General features: G+C 42.0%; 1 protein-coding gene across 1 annotated transcript in view; it reads right to left on the minus strand.

The window, feature by feature from the left end:
- The window catches only part of tgfbr3 (transforming growth factor, beta receptor III), a 78,981-nt gene that overhangs the window by 15,823 nt on the left and 43,120 nt on the right, over nucleotides 1-20,038 (minus strand). The window contains exons 4-11 of the mRNA XM_080032869.1: nucleotides 18,369-18,506; nucleotides 10,204-10,387; nucleotides 8,014-8,176; nucleotides 7,353-7,500; nucleotides 4,853-5,042; nucleotides 4,003-4,286; nucleotides 2,658-2,813; nucleotides 459-608 (exon numbers count right to left, since the gene is read on the minus strand). Of these exons, the coding sequence (XP_079888995.1) occupies nucleotides 459-608; nucleotides 2,658-2,813; nucleotides 4,003-4,286; nucleotides 4,853-5,042; nucleotides 7,353-7,500; nucleotides 8,014-8,176; nucleotides 10,204-10,387; nucleotides 18,369-18,506 (1,413 nt within the window). The remainder of the gene's footprint in view (nucleotides 1-458; nucleotides 609-2,657; nucleotides 2,814-4,002; nucleotides 4,287-4,852; nucleotides 5,043-7,352; nucleotides 7,501-8,013; nucleotides 8,177-10,203; nucleotides 10,388-18,368; nucleotides 18,507-20,038) is intronic.

Consider the following 20,038-nt stretch of genomic DNA (forward strand, 5'->3'; position numbering starts at 1 on the left):
AGCTAGTAACATGCCTAGAGACTATGCTGTGTATTAACACTTTTTTCAGCGCACACACACAGTACGGACAGGTAGCTGAACGTGAGGAGATATTCAGTGATTTTGACGAAAAAGGGATTTTGACAACAGGCGTTCTCCAGAATCACTGACTGCACCTTTACGATGGACCAGCAAAATAGGGAAGAAACAAAGGAGATACTGTATGAACGAGAACAATAAGTGGGAAACAAGGAATGGATGAGACAAAGGAAAATAGTAGGGGAATAAAAGTCATATCAAGTTCAACAGTATGGAAATACACAGGGATTTGAAGAGTCTTTACTAGCACCAAGGGACTCTGGGAAATGGAGTTTTCTTCCAACTCATGCATGATTTACATAGAGATGTAGATGATATGTCAACTTTAAACCACCTGCAATGACACGCAGCTCAAAGCCATAATGATTCCACTGTCTTACCACTACGCTGGCCGGGTGCTCCGTGGGCTCCGTAAATTTCCTCTCTAGCTCCACTCGCTCCCTGGGGAACAGAATGTCGTCAGATTCCAGGTCTTCGAATTCCAACGGCCCACCACTCCCGTCCTTGGTCTCAGCATGACTTATCAGAACCTGCAGTCCACAGAGGAGTCACATCAGTCAACACGTGGATGGGAAAAAAAACTTTCCCAAAATCATTTCCAGACTTTTTTTATTTCTTTGTTTTTTCACCCCCCCAAAGATCCAGTTGTGTGAGCCGTGTTGCCTAATAAAGGGCGTTGGGTAAAACCAAAGGCACGATGATGGGAACCTTTGAGAGGGGTCGACCAAACATTCTGCAAACAATGAGTTGGATGCAAAATGTGGGAATGTCCTGAACTTTCAGCCGGCGGTCAAAAAGATAAAATACACCTTCAAGTGGAGACTGCAAGTTCAAAAATGTTTAACTCATATATATTATCATGAAACGTTGCCACTTGATTACTGACATTTAAATAGTAATTTTTCTTATTAAATATTTTTTTAAATAAATGTGCAATTTTAGAAATAACTTAACTAATTATGCAAAAGTTTAATCTCTTTAAGTATAAAAAAATTCTATGTGTAGGAAAAATCCAGAGTTAAAATCTTTATTAGTATCCAAAGTTAAAGAACAGAATTTAGATGCAGCTGTTTCCTATTTTATAAATCAGAAAATACTACGTACACATCTTTAAAAATGCATTTTTCATCATTAATTTGACAAATACCAACATATGGACAAATCCTTCTGTAATGACCTTCAGAATAGTGCTAAGAATTATTATGCAAAGTGTAGTTGATGTAAATGCTTTAGAATTTGAGTTTTTTTGGTATTGAAATAAAGATAATGTTGAGATAATGTCCGTTAGAGGTGGTTGTATAGGATAATGTATGGTCAAATAAACACCTAAATGTACATTTGTCCCTTTTTATTTATACTGGCATTAAAAAAAGACGTAAATATCCAAAAATCTCAAAATGTACAAGTGCTTTAATGAAACAAAGTTTGTGCCTGCCGTGTCTGGCCTTGTTTTCTCAGTAGAACAGAAGAATGTCAGAGGTCTAAGATGAGTGCACGCTGCTTTAAGAGAGTGTTGATATAATGAGATGAGAGGACAAGCTCCACCACAACTAACAGTGTGTTTTCTTAAGTCTGCACCAAATGTAAGTTGACTGCCATTGGTGCCATTGACTGCTGAATTGTATCAACATGTCCCAGCAAAGGGCAGGAGAGACAACAGCCAAAACTGATTAACGTCGATGTGTAGGGTCCTTGACAAAGACCATTTCTCTTTTGACTATACGGGTCAAAGTTTATCCCTCCGTCCAAAAGCCAAGACAAAAGAGGACCTTGGACGTGTGCCCGGGTTTGACAGAAAATACGTTGTTCCGAAATGTTCCCCACAAAAGATTTCCAAAAAGGTCGGGGAGGAAGTGATTCATCCCTGCTTGTCCGAAACAACGCACAGAATGAATGCATTCCTTCATAATGAAGATAGCTGGGGATGTGACATGTGAATGCTGAGTCCAGTGGAAACCTGGCAAATGTTCAACCAACGTACACATGGACATGGGCGTTACAGTCAAAAAGGAATATTTATTTCTCACTTTCTGTTCCAGGAAATAAAAACTACAATGCAACTACAATGCTAATGCAGCTATTGTGCATGTATATATTAATAAAATAATTTGTGGAAACAGCGTTTATGTTAAAGAACCTCTGCGAGGGTCTTTCCCATTAGCTGTTGGTTGTGATCTCATAGCTGGTATTGTTAGGAAACATCAAACCTCCTTGGTGCTCAGCTCTACTGATTAGAGCACATAGCCATGTATAGCCAAACAGTGTTACAAGACTGGGTAAAAGAACAAACCATCAGTGATTTAAGATCTTTGTATTCCATTCTGAAAATTGAAGATGGCTGTTGGGATAACTAGCCTCCATTCAGAAAGTGTTTACAGTCAATTTTGGCTGGGTACATAAGCCAAAATGAACACCAATGAGGCTGATATCTAACCATACAATTTCAGTTTTTGATGAAATTGAAGTTCATTTTTTTTTGTAAACCTAGGAGTCGGCTCTTCTTGGCCCAGGTTGAGCACAGCTACATGATCGGCATGACCTGTTCCAAACGAACATGTATGAATATGTCTTGTACTCACAGAGTTAATGTGGAGGGCCATCGGGCTGCCCTGCAGGGGATATATGGTGGTGTGACAGCCCGTCAGAGGAGTTTCTAGTGTGTAGTGGGTGGCATTGACTGTCGCTTTGCAAGCTGGATCCTGGAGCGTGAGGTTGGCATGAGGAAAGCCGTTCGTCTAGGGAAACATAAAAAAAAAAAAAAAAAAAAATGCAACATTGGATAAAGATCAAAATCTCTTTTTGATTTATCATTAACTCATTTTCTAGAATTGTAAAATAGAGTCTTAAAAAGTCAAAGCGGGTTGTGAAAGACTTTGAGTTCCCAGGAATAAACAAATCCCACAAGGTGGTCCAGCTCCAGCCCCAGCTTCTCCTAATTACAGCCCATGCCAGTTTCCATTCTGTGATGTGGGCTGACTGACTGTGCTGTCCTCGTGTTCACATGCCAAATGTTGAGAACTTGCTTCAATGTCAGTCTGTGTTTAATAGGGACGCTGGTATTTAAAATAAAAGGCTGCAGCCAATGCACTAATCTACAAGTGACATTTACATTTTGTTCATGTAGAACTTCTTTTCCTTTGCCATTATTACTGCACTGAACATTGTGGTGTAATAATTCAAATGTAAGCACACTTAGAAAACAAAAAACCTAGCAACATGGAAGCAACTGTTAGCATTTTTCTAATAATAGTGCAGACAGTATTTATTCAGCCCCCTAATTGGTCCAGACACTGGTATTCTCTCTGGGCCTCCCCCATCTTTGTTGTTGTTCTGTTTGTCTTGTCACAGTTTGTCACATCAGGTCTGGGTCGCAAGAGCAGAGCGCTATAAAAAAAAATACCCAAAAGCAGATCTGATGTATCTAACTTTGCCATAATTTTCCAATTTGCCTTTTCCACTTTATTTCTTAATAAAATACCTCAAATATGCTGGTTATAGCATTACATACACTTTTCTCAGCTTACTTTTTACAGTTTCATGCCACGGTTGGAATAGGTGTGCTTCGGCATGTCTGAGTATAGTAGTATGTAGTACACAGTCTTGCCGTCAGTTTAGATGCAACTATTCCTATCGACTGACAATAAATGAAAAATTATTTTGCTTTTGTCTTGGTCATAAGCAGAGGTGGATTGTTTGCTGCAGATTCAGCCGGATGAAAATATAAAACAATACGACAGACTCTATACAACGCAGAAAGACCCAAACCCAAAACAAGAATATGCGATATGTCGATCAATGCGTTCTGTGTTCCTGATTTTACTTTCACAATCAACTAAATAATTGAAAAACAAAATAACCATTGGTTGTCATCCTTATGTTTTTCTTAGGACATGATGGATAAAGTCATGCTTGGCCCCAACTCACCAGCAGGCTTTCTTTATCGATGCTGACCACCATCCTGGTGTCCTCACACTGCACACTGAGGGCCAGACTAAGGCCGGCCCCCTGATGCTCCTCGGGGCCTGTGCTCTCCCAGGGCGGCTGGTCCATGGGCAGGTAAGGCAGGCCATCACCCCCCGGCAGAGGGAAGGGGAAGGGCAGACCGGAGCGTCTCGAGGCGGACCCCGCTCCAACATGAGGACTGGACTGACGCAGGATGGACAGCTCAGGAGGGAACATGCTCTCCAGAGGATCCACGACCACTACATCTGCCAAAGTCACATATGGTTAACTTACAACCTCACAGGGGGCTGATTCTATAAGGCAGGGGAATTACAAAAGGATTACAACTATTAAAAAAAAACATTTCACCATTTCACACAAGTTTCTCTGTGCAATATTAGTTGTAAAAGGAGTTGCAGCAGCTGCTAAAATGTATGTTTTGCACGTAGGTATTTGAGCTATGATTTAAAGGTGCAGTCAGCTATTATGGAGAATGCTTGTTGTCAAAATCACTTCATGTCAAAATCAGTGAATATTACCTCACGATCCGCTACCTGTTCGTACCGTGTGTGCGCTGGAAAAAAATCCAGTGTTAATACCCAGCCTAGGCTCTGTAAACTGGTATGTAGACAAAAAGTATGTCAAATAAAGGGGCCCGCTATGGCTAGCAACATGCCAGTGCATTCAGGTAGTAGATCGTGAGGGGATATTCACTGATTTTGACATAAAGTGATTTTGACATCAAGCATTCACCAGAAAATGCTGACACGCTATTTTCTTCAGAACATTATATTCTGTGTGGAGAATTCCCAAGGATATTTCTTCAATTTACCTGGCTCTCTCAGGCGGATATTGAAGTGGTTGGCCACAGCAGTGCTGGTGTAGGACGTGACTGGGCTGTAGCCATGTTCGGCTGCCCACTTGATCAAGGCCTGCGACCCAGATGGCAATTGCTGCTTAGGGGATTTGGACACTTCCATCAGTTTCTCCGTATTGGAACCAACACTCACGGTATTAGAGGCCTAGAGGAAAAAGAAAGGAAAGTATATCAAAAAATATATTTTTGTAGGCCTACTTTAAAGTAAGATCTGCAGAAACCAATGACATGATTTACTGTACTAAGTATTACCACACACATATTCAATTTCAAGTACAGTCTTGTTCTCATTCTGTGTCAAGTATGATTAATGTGAATGAGTGTGAGGTAATGGGTGTGTCGCTGTTCAATCAATGCTGGGAAGCCAATATGTTAGTTGTGTGCTCCTAGAAATGGTGTCCTGCCCTTGCTGCATACCCTCCCTGTGTGAGGGAGTTGAGGATTCTTTCTCACAGACATTTCCCACACATCGGAGTCTCTTGAGCAACACTAAGGAGAACCTGCTCCACTGACAGAATCGAGGCCTTTTTTTTTTTTTACGAGGCTATCATATCGCTCACATAGTTGACACTCTCCCAAACACTGGTTGCACAAGCACGGCATCCTGTGATATGTAACTGTTGTCAAGTAAAAGTCAAAGAGTCAGCTATTTGGGAACTGACCATCCCTCTGGGGTTTTTACACTGATGATAACGTTGCTGCACTCGCAGGTGGTTGTGTCTCAACAGGTTCTGACACTTGAACACACATTCACCATGTATTTCAGTATTTTGTGAACCTGTTTGTGTAATGGTCACATGTGATGCAAAATGCGCACTTTAATGTTAACCATTAATGCAGGAACAAAACTAACAGTCTAAAGCCATGCTACCACAAGCATGTTGTGTGCTTCTATACACTGTAAATGGTAATATAGAATGCTAACATTATCAAAATAACTATTTAAAAATGTTTATGTTATGCAGGTATAATTTGTACCATGGTCAACCATCTTAACGTAGCATGGTCGCATGCTAACACAAAATACAGCTGAGGTTAAATGGCACTTTTAATACGTTTGCAGGTTTTTGGTCATAAACCAAAGCAGTAAACAATTTATCAAAGATTTGACCTAATGGTGATGAGAATGATCACCAACGTTCAACCTAAAGGCCAGCGCAGACTGCGTATATCAATGTGATGGGAATGTGACAGACAGCCATTGCCATCCATGGAGACATTTAAAAATTATCTAGCATGGGGCTATAACAATATCTATATTCCTTAAACTGCTATATTGTTGTGCAAGTGTTAAGTGGGTATATAAGACAACATAGATCTGTTGGGTACCTCAGTCAGAGACATAACTAGTATCCATCTGTGCTGTTCTGGAAGTACCAGTAGGCTGTGACCTGGCATTACACTCACACAACCTGACTGACGTACTGTGGCCTACAGCAGTGACAGGGGCAGCTGTACAAACACACCGGGCCTGGCAAAGAGTGCAGCAGTGCCATAGCTGAAGAACCCATAGGAGTATCAGCATTACACCATGAGGAAACACAGAAGCCCCCTGGACATCTCCACTGAAACCTGGGCTAACAGCTGAAAAGTGCACACGAAAAGCAACAGCAAATGAACTGGCACCAACCATAGGGCCAACCATACATTAGATACAAAATGTCCCCAGACTCAAATTATTTAGAAAAAATGGTATATGTCAAATATACCTTCCCGGTTTCTTCTTCTCGGGACTTGAAAATTCCATCCCTGGAGCAATCATGGGCGGTTGGCCGACTGCCAATTCCCCCATCCACATGACATACAGTTAAACTGTTCTCCCAAAGTGTACACACTGTAAGGTGTCATATTCTCACAGTGCCTGAGGATCCTTAGCGACTTGAGTAACACTTATGAAGATTTAATATCAAAACTTTACTATCATACTCAGCGATGAGATGTACCAATTCAAAACCACATTTCAGAGTAAAGGGCACTCTGATCTATTGCAGTAATTAGCCAGTGTTTTTCTTTTGCGTGTGGCAAGGTAGAAACGGCTTTAGAGAGCGCCTGAAGCAAGAGCGGCTCATAACTCACATTGTGACTGATGGGAACAGCTAAGTGGCTCTATGTGCAGTAGCCTTGGATTCTGAAAATACGTGATGCGGGCCCCACCAACCCCCCACACCCTGCCCCATTGCCTCTCCAAATGTGATGACAATCCCTGGAGATGCCGTGATGAAATTTCACAGTTCCTCCATAACCTGTTATCTGCTCCCTCTCTCCTATACAGCGGTGGGGACCAGGACCCAACTCAACACACATTTCTAGTGTGACTAATGCTTTGGTGGATGGGAGTCTGTCTGTGACTTGACTTGCGATGGTGATGTGTCCATAAAGAAAAAAATAAAAGTGGTGCCTGGCTGGATGAAAAAGCTTGTTTTATCTGTTGTCACGCTCGGTAGCCATAGCTTACCACTACGGTCAGCTTGCCGATCACACTGTGGGCCTTGATGACCCAGTTGACTGACTTGGTGCACTTGAGCAGCAGGACCACGTCACGATGCAGCGGGGCCCCGTCCTCCAGAGGCCGCAGCTCCACTATGACATCCACCTGGAAGGCACTGCACAGAGAGAGAGAGAGAAAGAGAGAGAGAGGGAGAGAGAGAGAGGGAGAGGGAGAGAGAGAGAGGGAGAGAGGGAGAGAGAGAGAGAAAGGAAAAAAGAATTAGGTCGACGTAGGGTTATCTTCTGTGTCTGGCCAGCTAATTAAAACAAGCTGGACCCATTCCCAGAAGAAAAGCAGACAACATATGCACTGCAGAGCAGATAGCATTAGAGTGAGATACAGCACAGAGCCAGCAACACGTTCCCAGATCTGCAGGTCTTCTGGGTGTAGAGAGAGAGTAATCACTCCGCCGAGGGAGTGTGAGGAAATTATCTGGCAACCCAGAGTTTTTAAATCATTTTCTCATAAGAGACAGCGATAAATTAATAGTACCACCCTACCCCCCCTTCAACTTCATCATGTTGTAGTTACCATCGAAAACAAGCTCCATGGGGATTAAAGTGAGATGGTCTAGACCTCTAAAACAAAGCATGACACCATGTTGTTTTCTTGTCTGTTTGCTGCTCACCTGCTGGAGTTGGGGGCTTGGAGCTCAATGATATGGACCTCTTGGTCTTTGTCGGGTCCAGAGAGCACGCAGCCCTTTGATGTCTGCGGCTGCACGTATCCACCCAGGTAGTTCAGAGACAGGAACTTGCTATCAATCTTGCAGGTGTCAGAGAAGAATGGATCTGAAAAGTGGAGAGATGTGTGTTACTCTTCGGAGGGGTTCTGTCTGCGGGGCTTGCTTTGACCCAGCTGTTCCATCAGACTTACCATTGGGCAAAGGTAAGCATTTGCCTGGGGCCCCAAGCTACCAAGGGCCCCAAAACACACCTCATGAACTCATGATTGTAATCTAGAACACTTTTTCTGTTCACGTAGGGCTCATTTATAATATCTTTATATAAATCCATACACTAAACTGACATTATGCTTTCTGTTGCCCAAGTTGCTTATTGTTGTTCGTCTTGTTATACTACAGGTGCACACGGCCGTAACAGTCTTCTATATTGTGTTGATACTAAAGTCAGAAGATTACACAGGACCTTATAATACGCATAGTAGTTTGATGTGAATGTACGAATTTGAATTGTATCTTAATGCGTTGTTATCATCCCATTGTATAAGCACTAACCAGGCCCATGCCACCTTGTGTTGTTGGATGAGGTTGGGGCGTGCTCTCGTTGGCATGGCCTGTCTTCTCATCAACAGGGAAATGTCTCTTGTGGTTATTTTGTGGGAAAACTAAGCAAGGGGGTCGTAGCAGAAACTCCTCCACAATAACATGGCAATAATGTTCATAAACATATTTCATAAAAACCTTAAAGTGTTTGTTTTTTCCCTCCACTTTCTCGACCGTTAAATAGTGTGTGAAGTGCTAAGAGAGAACTTTGAGAAGGTTAGGGCCCTTTTTCTCACCACTGGAGAAGAGAAAACACAAGACAGCTGCTTCCTTATTTGGCAAACAGAGCCTTAGACAAAGTGTAAACTGAAAGGTTGGCATCCTTCTTCTACCGGAACCCTTGTGGCACTGGTAAGGAGGGGGGAGGGGGGGCTGCTGGTTGGGAAGCAGAGAGAGAGAGAGAGAATCTGTCCATCTTCATGAAACACCACTGACTAATGTGAAGGAGTGGAAATCTACAGCTCTTTTAGCTGGAGGTAAACATCTCTGCAGTCCGGGGCTTTTGGCCAAACCACAGCCCCTCCCCCCGACCCCCCCCCCCCCCCCTCGCCCCCTAAGGACGCAAGCCAAAACGCTTGAAGGCTTCAAGAGCAAACCACACTGTTCTCCCCACAGCAACTTACAGAGAGAGAGAGAGAGAGAGAAGGAGAGAGAGAGACAGAGTAGTATGATGACTGTAGTGGAGTCATTACTTATATCCATATAGTGAAAGATGCTCATTTAAAAGCAAATGTCCTGTTTGAGAGCTGATGCATTGTGACGTCGGGGGTGTGCTGCCTGTTAACTCTATATGGAGCTGGCGGGTGGTAGAAAGAAGAATCGAAAGTCCACGACCAAAAACATGTGTGAAGATCAATCATGACTTCTCCTGAGAATACCACGGGGCTTCATTGTTGAGGTTCACCTTTGCTTTTAACTGCTCCATATTACAGTCTGACCTTCAAATGCTGTGAGTGACTTATTATGAAATATTAGTGTATTTTATTGTAATATATGTATTATTGTAATGAATTGTATTGTGTTTTATGTAGCTTTGTATCCATTCATTTGAGTGCTAATTTTCTTTGTATTTGTTGTTCTTTTATAAGCTTTCTATGCAAGGCACTCTGAATAGCCTTGGTGTGTGTGCTATATATTAAACTTGCTTTTTTGCTTTCGAAAGGAAGAACTAATGACAGATATTTCTGAGGATTTGTATATAGGGACAATGTATTGTCAGTGACTTTCAGCCAAGTTCACTTTCACATAGTCTTCATAACCAAGTTGCCTACTTTACAGTTACCCACTACTATATAATTCTTAAAGGTCAACTTTTATGCAAAATACACATTATATAAAGTGTAAAATGCCTGCAGAGGGGACGGAGATTATTTTTTTCCCAGAGTGATACATGAAAAAAAAAACCTGGCATGGGCTCAAACAATAAAGCTGTTGTAAAAGTTGAGGGTGCTCAACAAGGGAATGGGGGAGGTGTGCCTGTGGGGTTATGGAACTATTTGGTGGAATTTGAGGAATCTAGTACACACTACACACCTTCTCCCACTTTGATGTAGATGTCTTGAGTCATCCTGAGCTCGGAGAAGGAGGTGACGGCCTTGTACTTCTTCTTGGCCCAGTTGAGGAGGTGCTCGTTGCCATGGGGAAGGCTCTCCTGCTGGGTGAGGCAGCTGAGGGAGAAGTTCCCTGGCTGGAAGTGGACCTCTGAGCCCTCAGATACCTGGATGAGGAGAAGATAGCAGGTGTGTTAGTGTTAGAGAGAGCAAAGGAGCTGCTGTGATAGAGGCTGATAAGGTCAATGCCCCAAAATGACAGGACACATGACTGCATGTTTCTTTTCCACCCCAGTCTATTCAGATTTAGTCATGTCTAGCAAAACAAGGCAAAGTATTGTTTTTTCAAGCACTGGTCAATCTAGCATGTTTGTCTATTTTGCTTCCATATTAACATTTCTTCTTACATACTAGTATAAATTTAAAAAAAGGTCCAAAATGTATATTAAGGTGTTTATTTGACCAAACCTTATAATTTTGCTTCTGTTTATTTCTCCTATACAACCATCGTTAACGGCCAGTATCTCAACAGTTTTTTTTTCAATACTCCGAACCAAAAATCTAAACTTCTAAAGCACTTGCATCAACTAAACTGTAATATTACATATATAGTATATACAGTATCTAAGTATAGAAATACAAAACAATTATTGTTTTAATACAACTTATAAAGTGGCAAAGTTTCATGATAATATCTATTCATTTAAAATGTTACCATATGCACCTGCATTGTCTCACCTTAAGTGGAGGTATAAGATAAGGTAACAAAAGTTCACTTAGAAGTTATAACTCTTAACGATTTTATCTAACAGTAGGATATGCACATAATAGTCAACTCAACTCATGCTCATCCCTATTTCAGATATGTGAAGCACCTGCAGACAGACTGCAAAAAAAGTGCTGGGCCTTCTTCTAAAATAAAACTTTCCCTATAAACATTGGTGAAACCCATCCTTCACACTCCATCCCAACTATTATTTTGAAGCTTCTTCAAACATGCACTGGCCTATTTTTACACATGTTCCTCTACACAATAAGGTGTCTGGCTCCCAGTGTTTAGACAGTGGGCTGCGTCATCACTAGTGTGTGGGTCTGCTTCAAAATGACCACAAAGGGTTACAGAGGAGACAAATACACAGAGACAATGGCGGAAGGAAAAGGCCAGTGGGCGGGCACACACACTCATAACATAACAGGTTAAAACACACACACACACACACACACACACACACACACACACACACACACACACACACACACACACACACACACACACACACACACACACACACACACACACACATAAATATTTAAAGTAAATGCTGTTAGCAAAAAAACAATTTAGTTTTCATCTTTACATTTAATTTAACATCAATTCTCCTTTGCCAGAAGACTACGTATGAAATACTACAGGGATGGAAGTTGTGGTTGCTGAACTGAATCCAGCTGTAATGTAAACTGTCACAGAAAAAGACTAAATTGAGAGACATTTTAAATGTATATACAGGGCAAAGACAGGGTGTGATTTGACAGGGAAACTGTTGTTCCTACTGACGAGAGAGGGACCACCCCTTTGGCAACTTAATGGAGCTCGGCCCATATGCTTCATTTCAGAGAGATAAACATTCACATGTGCCGAAAAAAAAAACACCAAGCGAACAACCAAATGAGTCCAAGCAAGTACGTGGTCTAGACAGCGTACCTCACTATTTCTTTTTTTTTCCAGGCTTGTTGTTTTTCTTTCTCCCTAGGTATCCTATCTGTATGCATGAAGTCAGACAGTGCTGGCAGGCCCAATTAAAACATTAAATCCACTTGAATCCAAGAAGGAATACGTAGAGCAGCACTTCTTTGTGATGATGCAATAAAGCTGTGCCTAAATCGCAATCGTACTTTTGGTGATAACAGAATCCCTTTGAGGCGGTGCTCAGGGCTTCTTTCAGACATAACTGTTGAGATCCCACTTCATGCGTAACATCTGTCTGACCTCTGGAAGCTCCACTCAATGTTCCTGGCATTGTCACCACAGGCAGTAAATAGAGCAGCCTAGGAGAGAGAGAGAGAGACTCTGTCGAAGAATCAACGGCTTGATTTTTTTATTTTTAGTGTGTTAACTACGACTGTGATGCAGAGGTGCTGCCCTGAGCAGGTTAGCACAAGGGGCTAGGGGTTTCTTGGCTATGACCTTTGCCAAGCTCAGCACAGTTTATCAGTTTAATTGCGGGAATAGGACCATAATTAGTTGCGAAGAATTAGAGGGGGGAAAGCCTGAAAGCCAAATTAGCTCCAGGCCTTCCAGAGAGCGCTGGAAACCTCAGGAATTTGAAACACGGAAGTGAGGGACCCACTCTGGGCTTTAACAAACTCTCTCTCTCTCGCTCTCTCTCTCTCTCTCTCTCTCTATCTCTGTCTCTCTCTCTCTCGGTCTGCCTCCACAGTTGCATGCCCGGTTGATGGACCAAAAAGACTTGGGGCTCTATTTTCCTGCAGGCTCAAAGCCAGCGCTAAGGAAAGCACACTTTTTTATGCAATTTTTCCTCTTGCGCAAGTCCATTTCATTTGCGTCTGAATCTGTTTAGTATAGTTTTCCTGGCACCGAACTGTCTTGTTTGTGCCGAGCTGGGAGGAGGAGGAGAGAGGTAACAGTTTGAGAGGACGCAGGGCAATTTCTGCAGCTCGGTTTGGAATGAAAATGACCTGAGAATTAATTATTTAAAAAAGCTGAACTATTAATCATTTTTAAGATCGTATGACGGTGGCAACAGGATCTGATGGTAAATAAAGCTCCAAGTAATAAATCAAAATCACCTGGCGTAGAGTAGCAGTCCTCGGGATGAGCTAGCTCCAGCACATCTCTCCAGACAGTTTTATGATCAGCAAACGACTAACCCGTCTCCAATAGAGAGTCGTGTTATTCCTTCTGTCATGTCAAGATCATTATTGCACTGAGTTTTTCCATTTTGCCATTTTTGACTCATGTTTATAAATCTTTGCAGCATGGAAGCGTTGCCGTTTATTGAGTAACACCAAAAATTGTATAAAAATATAGATATTTCTATACTACATTCTATTTACATGAGCTGTCAATAACCTTAGTTAGTATTTGCGGAGGAATAAATTCAAGAGATCTATTATAGAATAATTGAGCAAAGTGTGTGTTGGAAAATCCCTTTTTGTCCATTCTTGTATGAGAATTTTCATGTGGATTCATGTTGACTTCATGACCAACCAGTGCTTGCTGCAAAAGGTCTTCTTTCTATCTAGAGTGTGTCTGAGCTGCGAACGACAGCCCATTGCCAAGCAAAGCATAACCTCACTATATAAGCTCATATCTCATTGAGCAATCTGTTCCTATTACTGCCAACAAACTGTCCCGAAGAAAGACTTTGTTGTCCGTCCGTGTAGGCCTTGTAATTTGCTCTAAAGTAAAATACATAAAAGCTGGATAGTACTTCAACCAAAGAGAAATCCCTCGGCATTGGCAGTTGAGTGCAAGCAAAGAATGCAGAGGAGAAGTTAGTTACATACCATGGGGACTAAAAAACTCCTGCTTTCATGTTCGCAAGCGTAAAGACTCATGTACTGATATTGGGATGGTTTTTGCAGCCGGCTTGTTACTCCCAACAACTCATATGCTCAACTGCTGCATGCACTAATGTAAACTAATGGGTTTCAATATTATATCTGTTTAAAGTACTATTTAAACACACTGTCCTTTGAATTATAACCAAAGGCTTCTCTTCATCACCGGCCACATGTGCAGGAACAAAGTAGAATGCAAGCCAAATGTTTGAGATCAATTATCATAGAGCTGTAGTGTAATCCTCCTAACACCCACAGGCTGGGAACTAGCAAAAGGCTGTTTGGAAATGAAGAGGTGTTGCAAACAGAGGAGTGGGGGGGATGCAAAGTGCAGAAAAAGGGGTTGATGGATAGCATAAGCCATGCAGAACTCTCTGGTGGTATTGATGTGATAAATGCTTCTGTGGCTGATTTGATCTAGCCTCTCTTGATGAGATATGTGGGGCTAATCACGTCGTATATACGCTGCAACAGTGCGTGTGTTACCCCTGAACCTGGCAGGCTCTGTTGCGCAGAAAACAATACCATATGTCCTGAGCGCCACTCTGGAACCTTCCCCTGCCATTCCCGCTCTCTCCAAATAATAAAAAGCAATTGTGGCTACCCAATGGTTTCCATTAACAATTACGCCGAGGAGGGCTCACGCTCCAAGCTCCATTCAAACTAATGAAAGATATACAGGAGTGAAATGGCAAAAAAGGGCTTGGCAAACAAACAATAGGCAACACAAGCCAACAGCAAAAACTTAACAGTGTTGTTCCATCAAGAGTCATACAACATTTGATCCAGATGAAGCCTTTCAAGCAAGAGATGCAACACAGCCCTCCTTCTCCTAAGCCCTAGAAAAAGAAACATATACATTTGGGCCACAGAGTCAACATACAGTACATACATCGCACACTCTGCACATGTGTCTCACTTGGAATCCCTAATGTCCCTTGGTAAAATAAAAGTTGGCCTGATTTCAGTGTTCATATTTCACGTCATTTTAGAACCGGCGATGACTCCCGCATGCTGCAGCTTGACGTAGAGAGTACTAATACCAAGAACATGTTTTACAACAAACGTCTGGACTGTGGAATGTTAAAAGACTGCTATAGCGTCCAGTGGCCAACAGCAACAGAGTCTGTCTTACTGAAGCTGTTCTCCAGGCAGCGCATACATGTCCACCACACAGCCTACAGAACTGGCAACCAGGAAACAAGGACTGGCAGGCCTGATTCAGAGTCCAATTAGTCCCAGGAAACTGCCTCTCCCGATGCGAAAAAAGGGAGTGTGAGGGAGGTCTGGCAGAGGGGTTCCTGTTCTGAAGTGTTATTAAGCCCAATACTGGTTCCTCTTGACTATGTCACTATATATCTCACCAAACCAACCTCTTAACATGAGAGGCAAGGATCAGGAAGTGCAGGGAATTGGAAAGGTCACTTATACACAAAGATTTTTGCATTTGTAGTCATGTTTTAAAGCCTTGCTCATAGCCTTAGTTAAGGGTCCAGTACAAGTTCATAAAATGAACTGACCGTTCACCCCAAACCCCTCCCCAAAATAATTGTCCTATCAAAGTTTAACGACTGCATATGGAATGGATTACAGTATATTTATTTGTTCCAAGGTAAGCTTCTATTGTTAGCATGTCTTGCTAACAAACTGAAGCTGTTTTGGGGTCATGACTATTTCCTGGGGCCCTGTGAATGGTATCAGAGTTAAGGCTAATGTCAGCACCTCCCGATTGGATTTATGAAAGTTTACAATTCAGCAACCCCGGGCAACCCAAAACAGCATTACTTTTTCATCATGAAAGACTTGTCTCTCATGAAAAGCAGGCGCTTGGCGAAACAGTTGATTGCAATTTCATAACTGAAGAAAAGAGTGATGCAGAAGAATGTTGTGAGCTATTTGAGTTGTGTGGCATGTTAAGGAGTAGGGGTGGGGGGGGGGGGTCATTGTGGACAGAACCTGAGAAGAGGAGCAGCATCTGGGGTACATACAGCCCCGTGCAGTCGGGCTGGTGGATGAGATACCAACAGCTTGCACTGCCAAGGGGCCTCAGTGTTGTCACTCAGACACAAAATACTTAACACCACAATTCAGAGGGGGGCCCTATGGTCAGTCAAAAGCCATTAGCTCAGCTTTGTCTGACTAGAGAGGGGCCCTCTTTCTCCACTGTCAGGATAAGCCACACTTTAAAACAGAAACTATGGGGTCAGACAAGTATAAAGAGCCAAGTTAATACCACATCTCTATACTGTGAACTCTAATAGAGAGACGTATCTTATCATGTAAAGTATATTCAGAGGGGCCTCTGTTTCATGTGAGTTTAAGGTGTGTAAGTGAGTGTACAGTGAGTGCTCTGCAAAAGAACCCGATGTCCAACACCACACAGCAACAGCCCTGCATGGACTGCAGACTTTAATGATGGTTGTCAGCTGTTTGCTGTCCGCCACCACTGACAAGGGGAGACATTTATTGTGATAGCGACCTGCTGGTCTCTGCAGAAACACCCATCTCACTGAGCCACACATTTTCACAGCTTAGGAAAACACAGGAGGCCGGCCAGATGAACATCCATCTTTATGAAATGCAACGGTTTGTTTTTTGACATGAGAACATTTCCATTACTACAGGAAATAATAATGATTTGGCATGATGTGGGCCTCATGCCTTGGTGTTGTGCATTTCTCTGAAAGCAAATGCAATGATGCTGCTCAAGCACAGGAACAACTATTTAAAAAGAGAAAGAAAATTCACTGCATATACTTTAGTGCATATTAATCACTTTCAATGCAGAAGTGGTGATTTGCTAATAAGTATGTTTGAGGAAAGTCACGTCGGATAAGCCTCAAAAGTTTCATATTGGTCTAGAAGAGGCATATTGATCATGTAGCTTTTCTAGATGTGAAAGTGGCTGGGACGGAGAACATGTAAGGGGAATACCACCAGCTTCTTAATAGAAAATGCGAGTGCATGCATTGGCCGTAGATAAGGCAGTGCATAACGCAAGGAATTTGCAATCCGTGTATATTTTTCTCCATGTCACATTGGCTTTAACGGAACAATGTTTTGCTCATGAGAGGTAAAACCCTCTCCACCACACATGGAAATGATTTGTGTACCTGATACTGCATTCCTGCACAACGCTGTGGTGTTAACATACAATTGAAAATGATTACTCGTAGGAAAAGAAGAAGACATTAAAATGCCTGCAGAAGCATAAAGGCAGAGAAGAAAATCTTTCCAGACCAATATAGTCAAGCAAGCCACAGCACAGGCTTCTGGACCTTGTTTTGCTCTGACTTTCTCGTGTGATACATGGGCTTTGTAACAAGGGCACCAGAGCAGTCCATTTTTACATTTTTTTATTAAGTTTCCCAGCGAGGCCCCATGGTACCTTAACTAAATATGGCTGTCTCTCCAGGGGACCTGGCTCTAACTAGGCTGGGATATCCCCTACAAAACAACTCTTCTTTTCCACCACCCGATTATGAACCTGGTCATAGCACAGCCCTCTGTCATGTTATTGAGATACAACTGACAGCTTAAACGTGAGAAGATGTAACACTCTGAATGAAGAAGAAAAAAACAACTGTCTTGAATTCATTGGAAATGAAACACACCATTTCCTAATTCAGTACACTTGAGGCTTTTCTGCTACAGCCTAACTTTGTGTGGTATGACCAAGTAGCATATATGGCTAATGTTAGCTAATGCTTGCGCACCTAAAATGAAAGCTGTGTAACTGACCTTAATGACTAGGATTTAATGACTTTTCTCTACTTGTGTTCATGTTATGCTCACATTTTAGCATGTCAAACAAATGAACAACATAATTTAGGATTTTAGCCGAAATATCTGTATTAGGGTGAGGGATCAGCACAGCTTTAGTGGTTTGGTGTTTGCTACCACACATTCCCCCTTGTTAGGATTATTGTGGTGTACGGACGGATACACCCTGTCTGATTTGAACAGCTGCCAAGCTATCAACAAGACTGCTTAAAGGAGGGAGGGAGGGAGGAGGCAGTGGGGATATGGGCCTGTGGTTATAGGGTGTGGAGAAAGCTGACAGAGCATATCTCACCTTCTTAGACACATTCTACACCACAAAGCGAGGGAGTGATACTGGGTTGAGTCTGGGAAATGGCGATTATATAATTATATAATTATATACTGAATCACTTGATATAAATCAAAAGAATATTTATATTAGTCAGACATGTACTTCTCAAACTGCTTCCACAATTGACTTACAATCGCACGAAAGAAAATGTTTAGGAATGAATTCGCCTCTGCTCTGAGAGGAGTGCACAGCTGTAACCTAAAGAGGTATGCACGGATTGAATCATTACGTGTCAGTATGCAGAGACGAATGCCTCGCTATACAATGACTGTGTATGACAAGCCTTTTGTGGAGAGAGAGAGGGCCTCCTCTGCAAAGTGTTATATCTCTTGAAATATTTGACTGAGAGAGGGAGAGAAGGCTACTGTAATGGGAGTAAGGTTTTAGCCAGGAAATGAATACACAGTTTTAGGAAGTAGGACTTAAAGGCTTTTTAGTGATGCTGGACTCACATGAAAGGTACGTTTGACGCCCAGGGCCAGGTTCTCTGTCTTGATCTTCCAGATCAGTGGTTGGGGGGAGTTGAGCACGAAGGCTAGTGGCTTCTGGTGGGTCAGCATAGACTGGATGGGCTTCAGATGCAGCTCCACCTAGTAGGGCAGAAACAAACAAGGGATTGGAGTTACATAAAGGAACAACACACTGTTAAAAACAAAAAAACAAAAAAGATAGTTAAGTACACTTAAGAGATGAGGGTTTAAGGCGAGACAATGCAGAGGCAAAAACATCATTTTTCCAAGCACTTGTCAATTTTGCGATTTTTTGTCTATTTTGTTTCAATTGCTTGAATGTCTTCTTTAATATGATAGTATAAATAAAAGGTCCAAAATGTACATTTAGGTGTTTTTTTTACTAAACCCTGTTTGTGTATGTATATTTCCCCTCTACAACCAACCAGATTTTAACTCGGGCTTTATCAGACATCTAGATGTTTTGTTTTCAAAGAAATGCAAATTTACAATTATCATATTTATTCAAAGATAAAAAAAAAATTGCAAACACAAAAAATGTATTGTTTTAATTATAAGTAATAGAATAGCAAAGTTTCATGATGATATTTATACGTTGAAAAGGTCCCTGGTTCACACAGCTACACTGTGTAAATGCCAATGCTTTGATTTTCTCATGCTCACTGAAATATACCAAAGATATCACGAGATCAAGTTACTATCCTGATGTAATTTGCAGAGCTTACATGTTGTAGATTGGTCTTCTTTATCTGGTTTTGTGGTTGTTTATGTACTCGCTTTGCTTGTAAATTCACAGAGGCGGCGTGCTGTGTTCTCCTTAAAAGGCACTTGCTTTAGCTCTGATATGTAGCCTCTGCAGGATCTGAACTTTCACACAGTGGAGTCTTTGTTAACAGAGTTTAAAAAAAAATAGTAAGTGGCGTGTTTCTGTTATCATCTTTACAGCATGTAAGTATGCCTTTGGTTCTCAGACTGCCATTAAAATAGATTTTTCACAGTCTGCTGGTGAGGTGGGGAAAACAAACTGGATTTTTTGGGGGTGTGTGTGTGTGGGCGGGTGGGGGGGGGGGGGGGGGCATGAGCTGATGTTTACTTGTGTCCAGCGTTAGACCTGTATGGACCATTCGGACCAACTTTGTCAAAGTTTGTTGACGGCCTGTGCATGCACTGATCGATCTGATCTCAGGCAAAGAACTCAAGCGTTACATCTTTGCACATAAGCTTAACTTCTTATTGCCTTAACCAAAGCCTAATCCAGAGTTGTTGAAGATTCTCTCATCTGTATTCCTAGACTAATGACATTAGCCCAGGCTTGTGTCTGTGTGTGTGTGTGTGTGTGTGTGTGTGTGTGGGGGGGGGGGGGTCTGTGTGTGTGTGTGTGTGTGTGGTGGGGTGGGTGTGTGTGTGTCAGCAGTAAAATCCTGTAACTCACTAATCCAGCTCACAAGGATTCCAATATACTGTATGTATACTGTATACTATATAACTACCCAAACGGTAACTTATTTGGTTAAAAATATTGGGCCCTTTTTTCCCCTCAATAAATAAAGCCTTTGTTGTTCCATTGAAGCTATTAACAGAACAATGCAAGAAACAATATCTTGCAATGCTACAATGATCAAGCCGAAGATCTACTACGTCCATGATGGGGG

The sequence above is a fragment of the Ammodytes marinus genome (genome assembly GCF_949987685.1).
Source record: "Ammodytes marinus genome assembly, chromosome: 8".
Classification (NCBI taxonomy): Eukaryota; Metazoa; Chordata; class Actinopteri; order Uranoscopiformes; family Ammodytidae; genus Ammodytes; species Ammodytes marinus.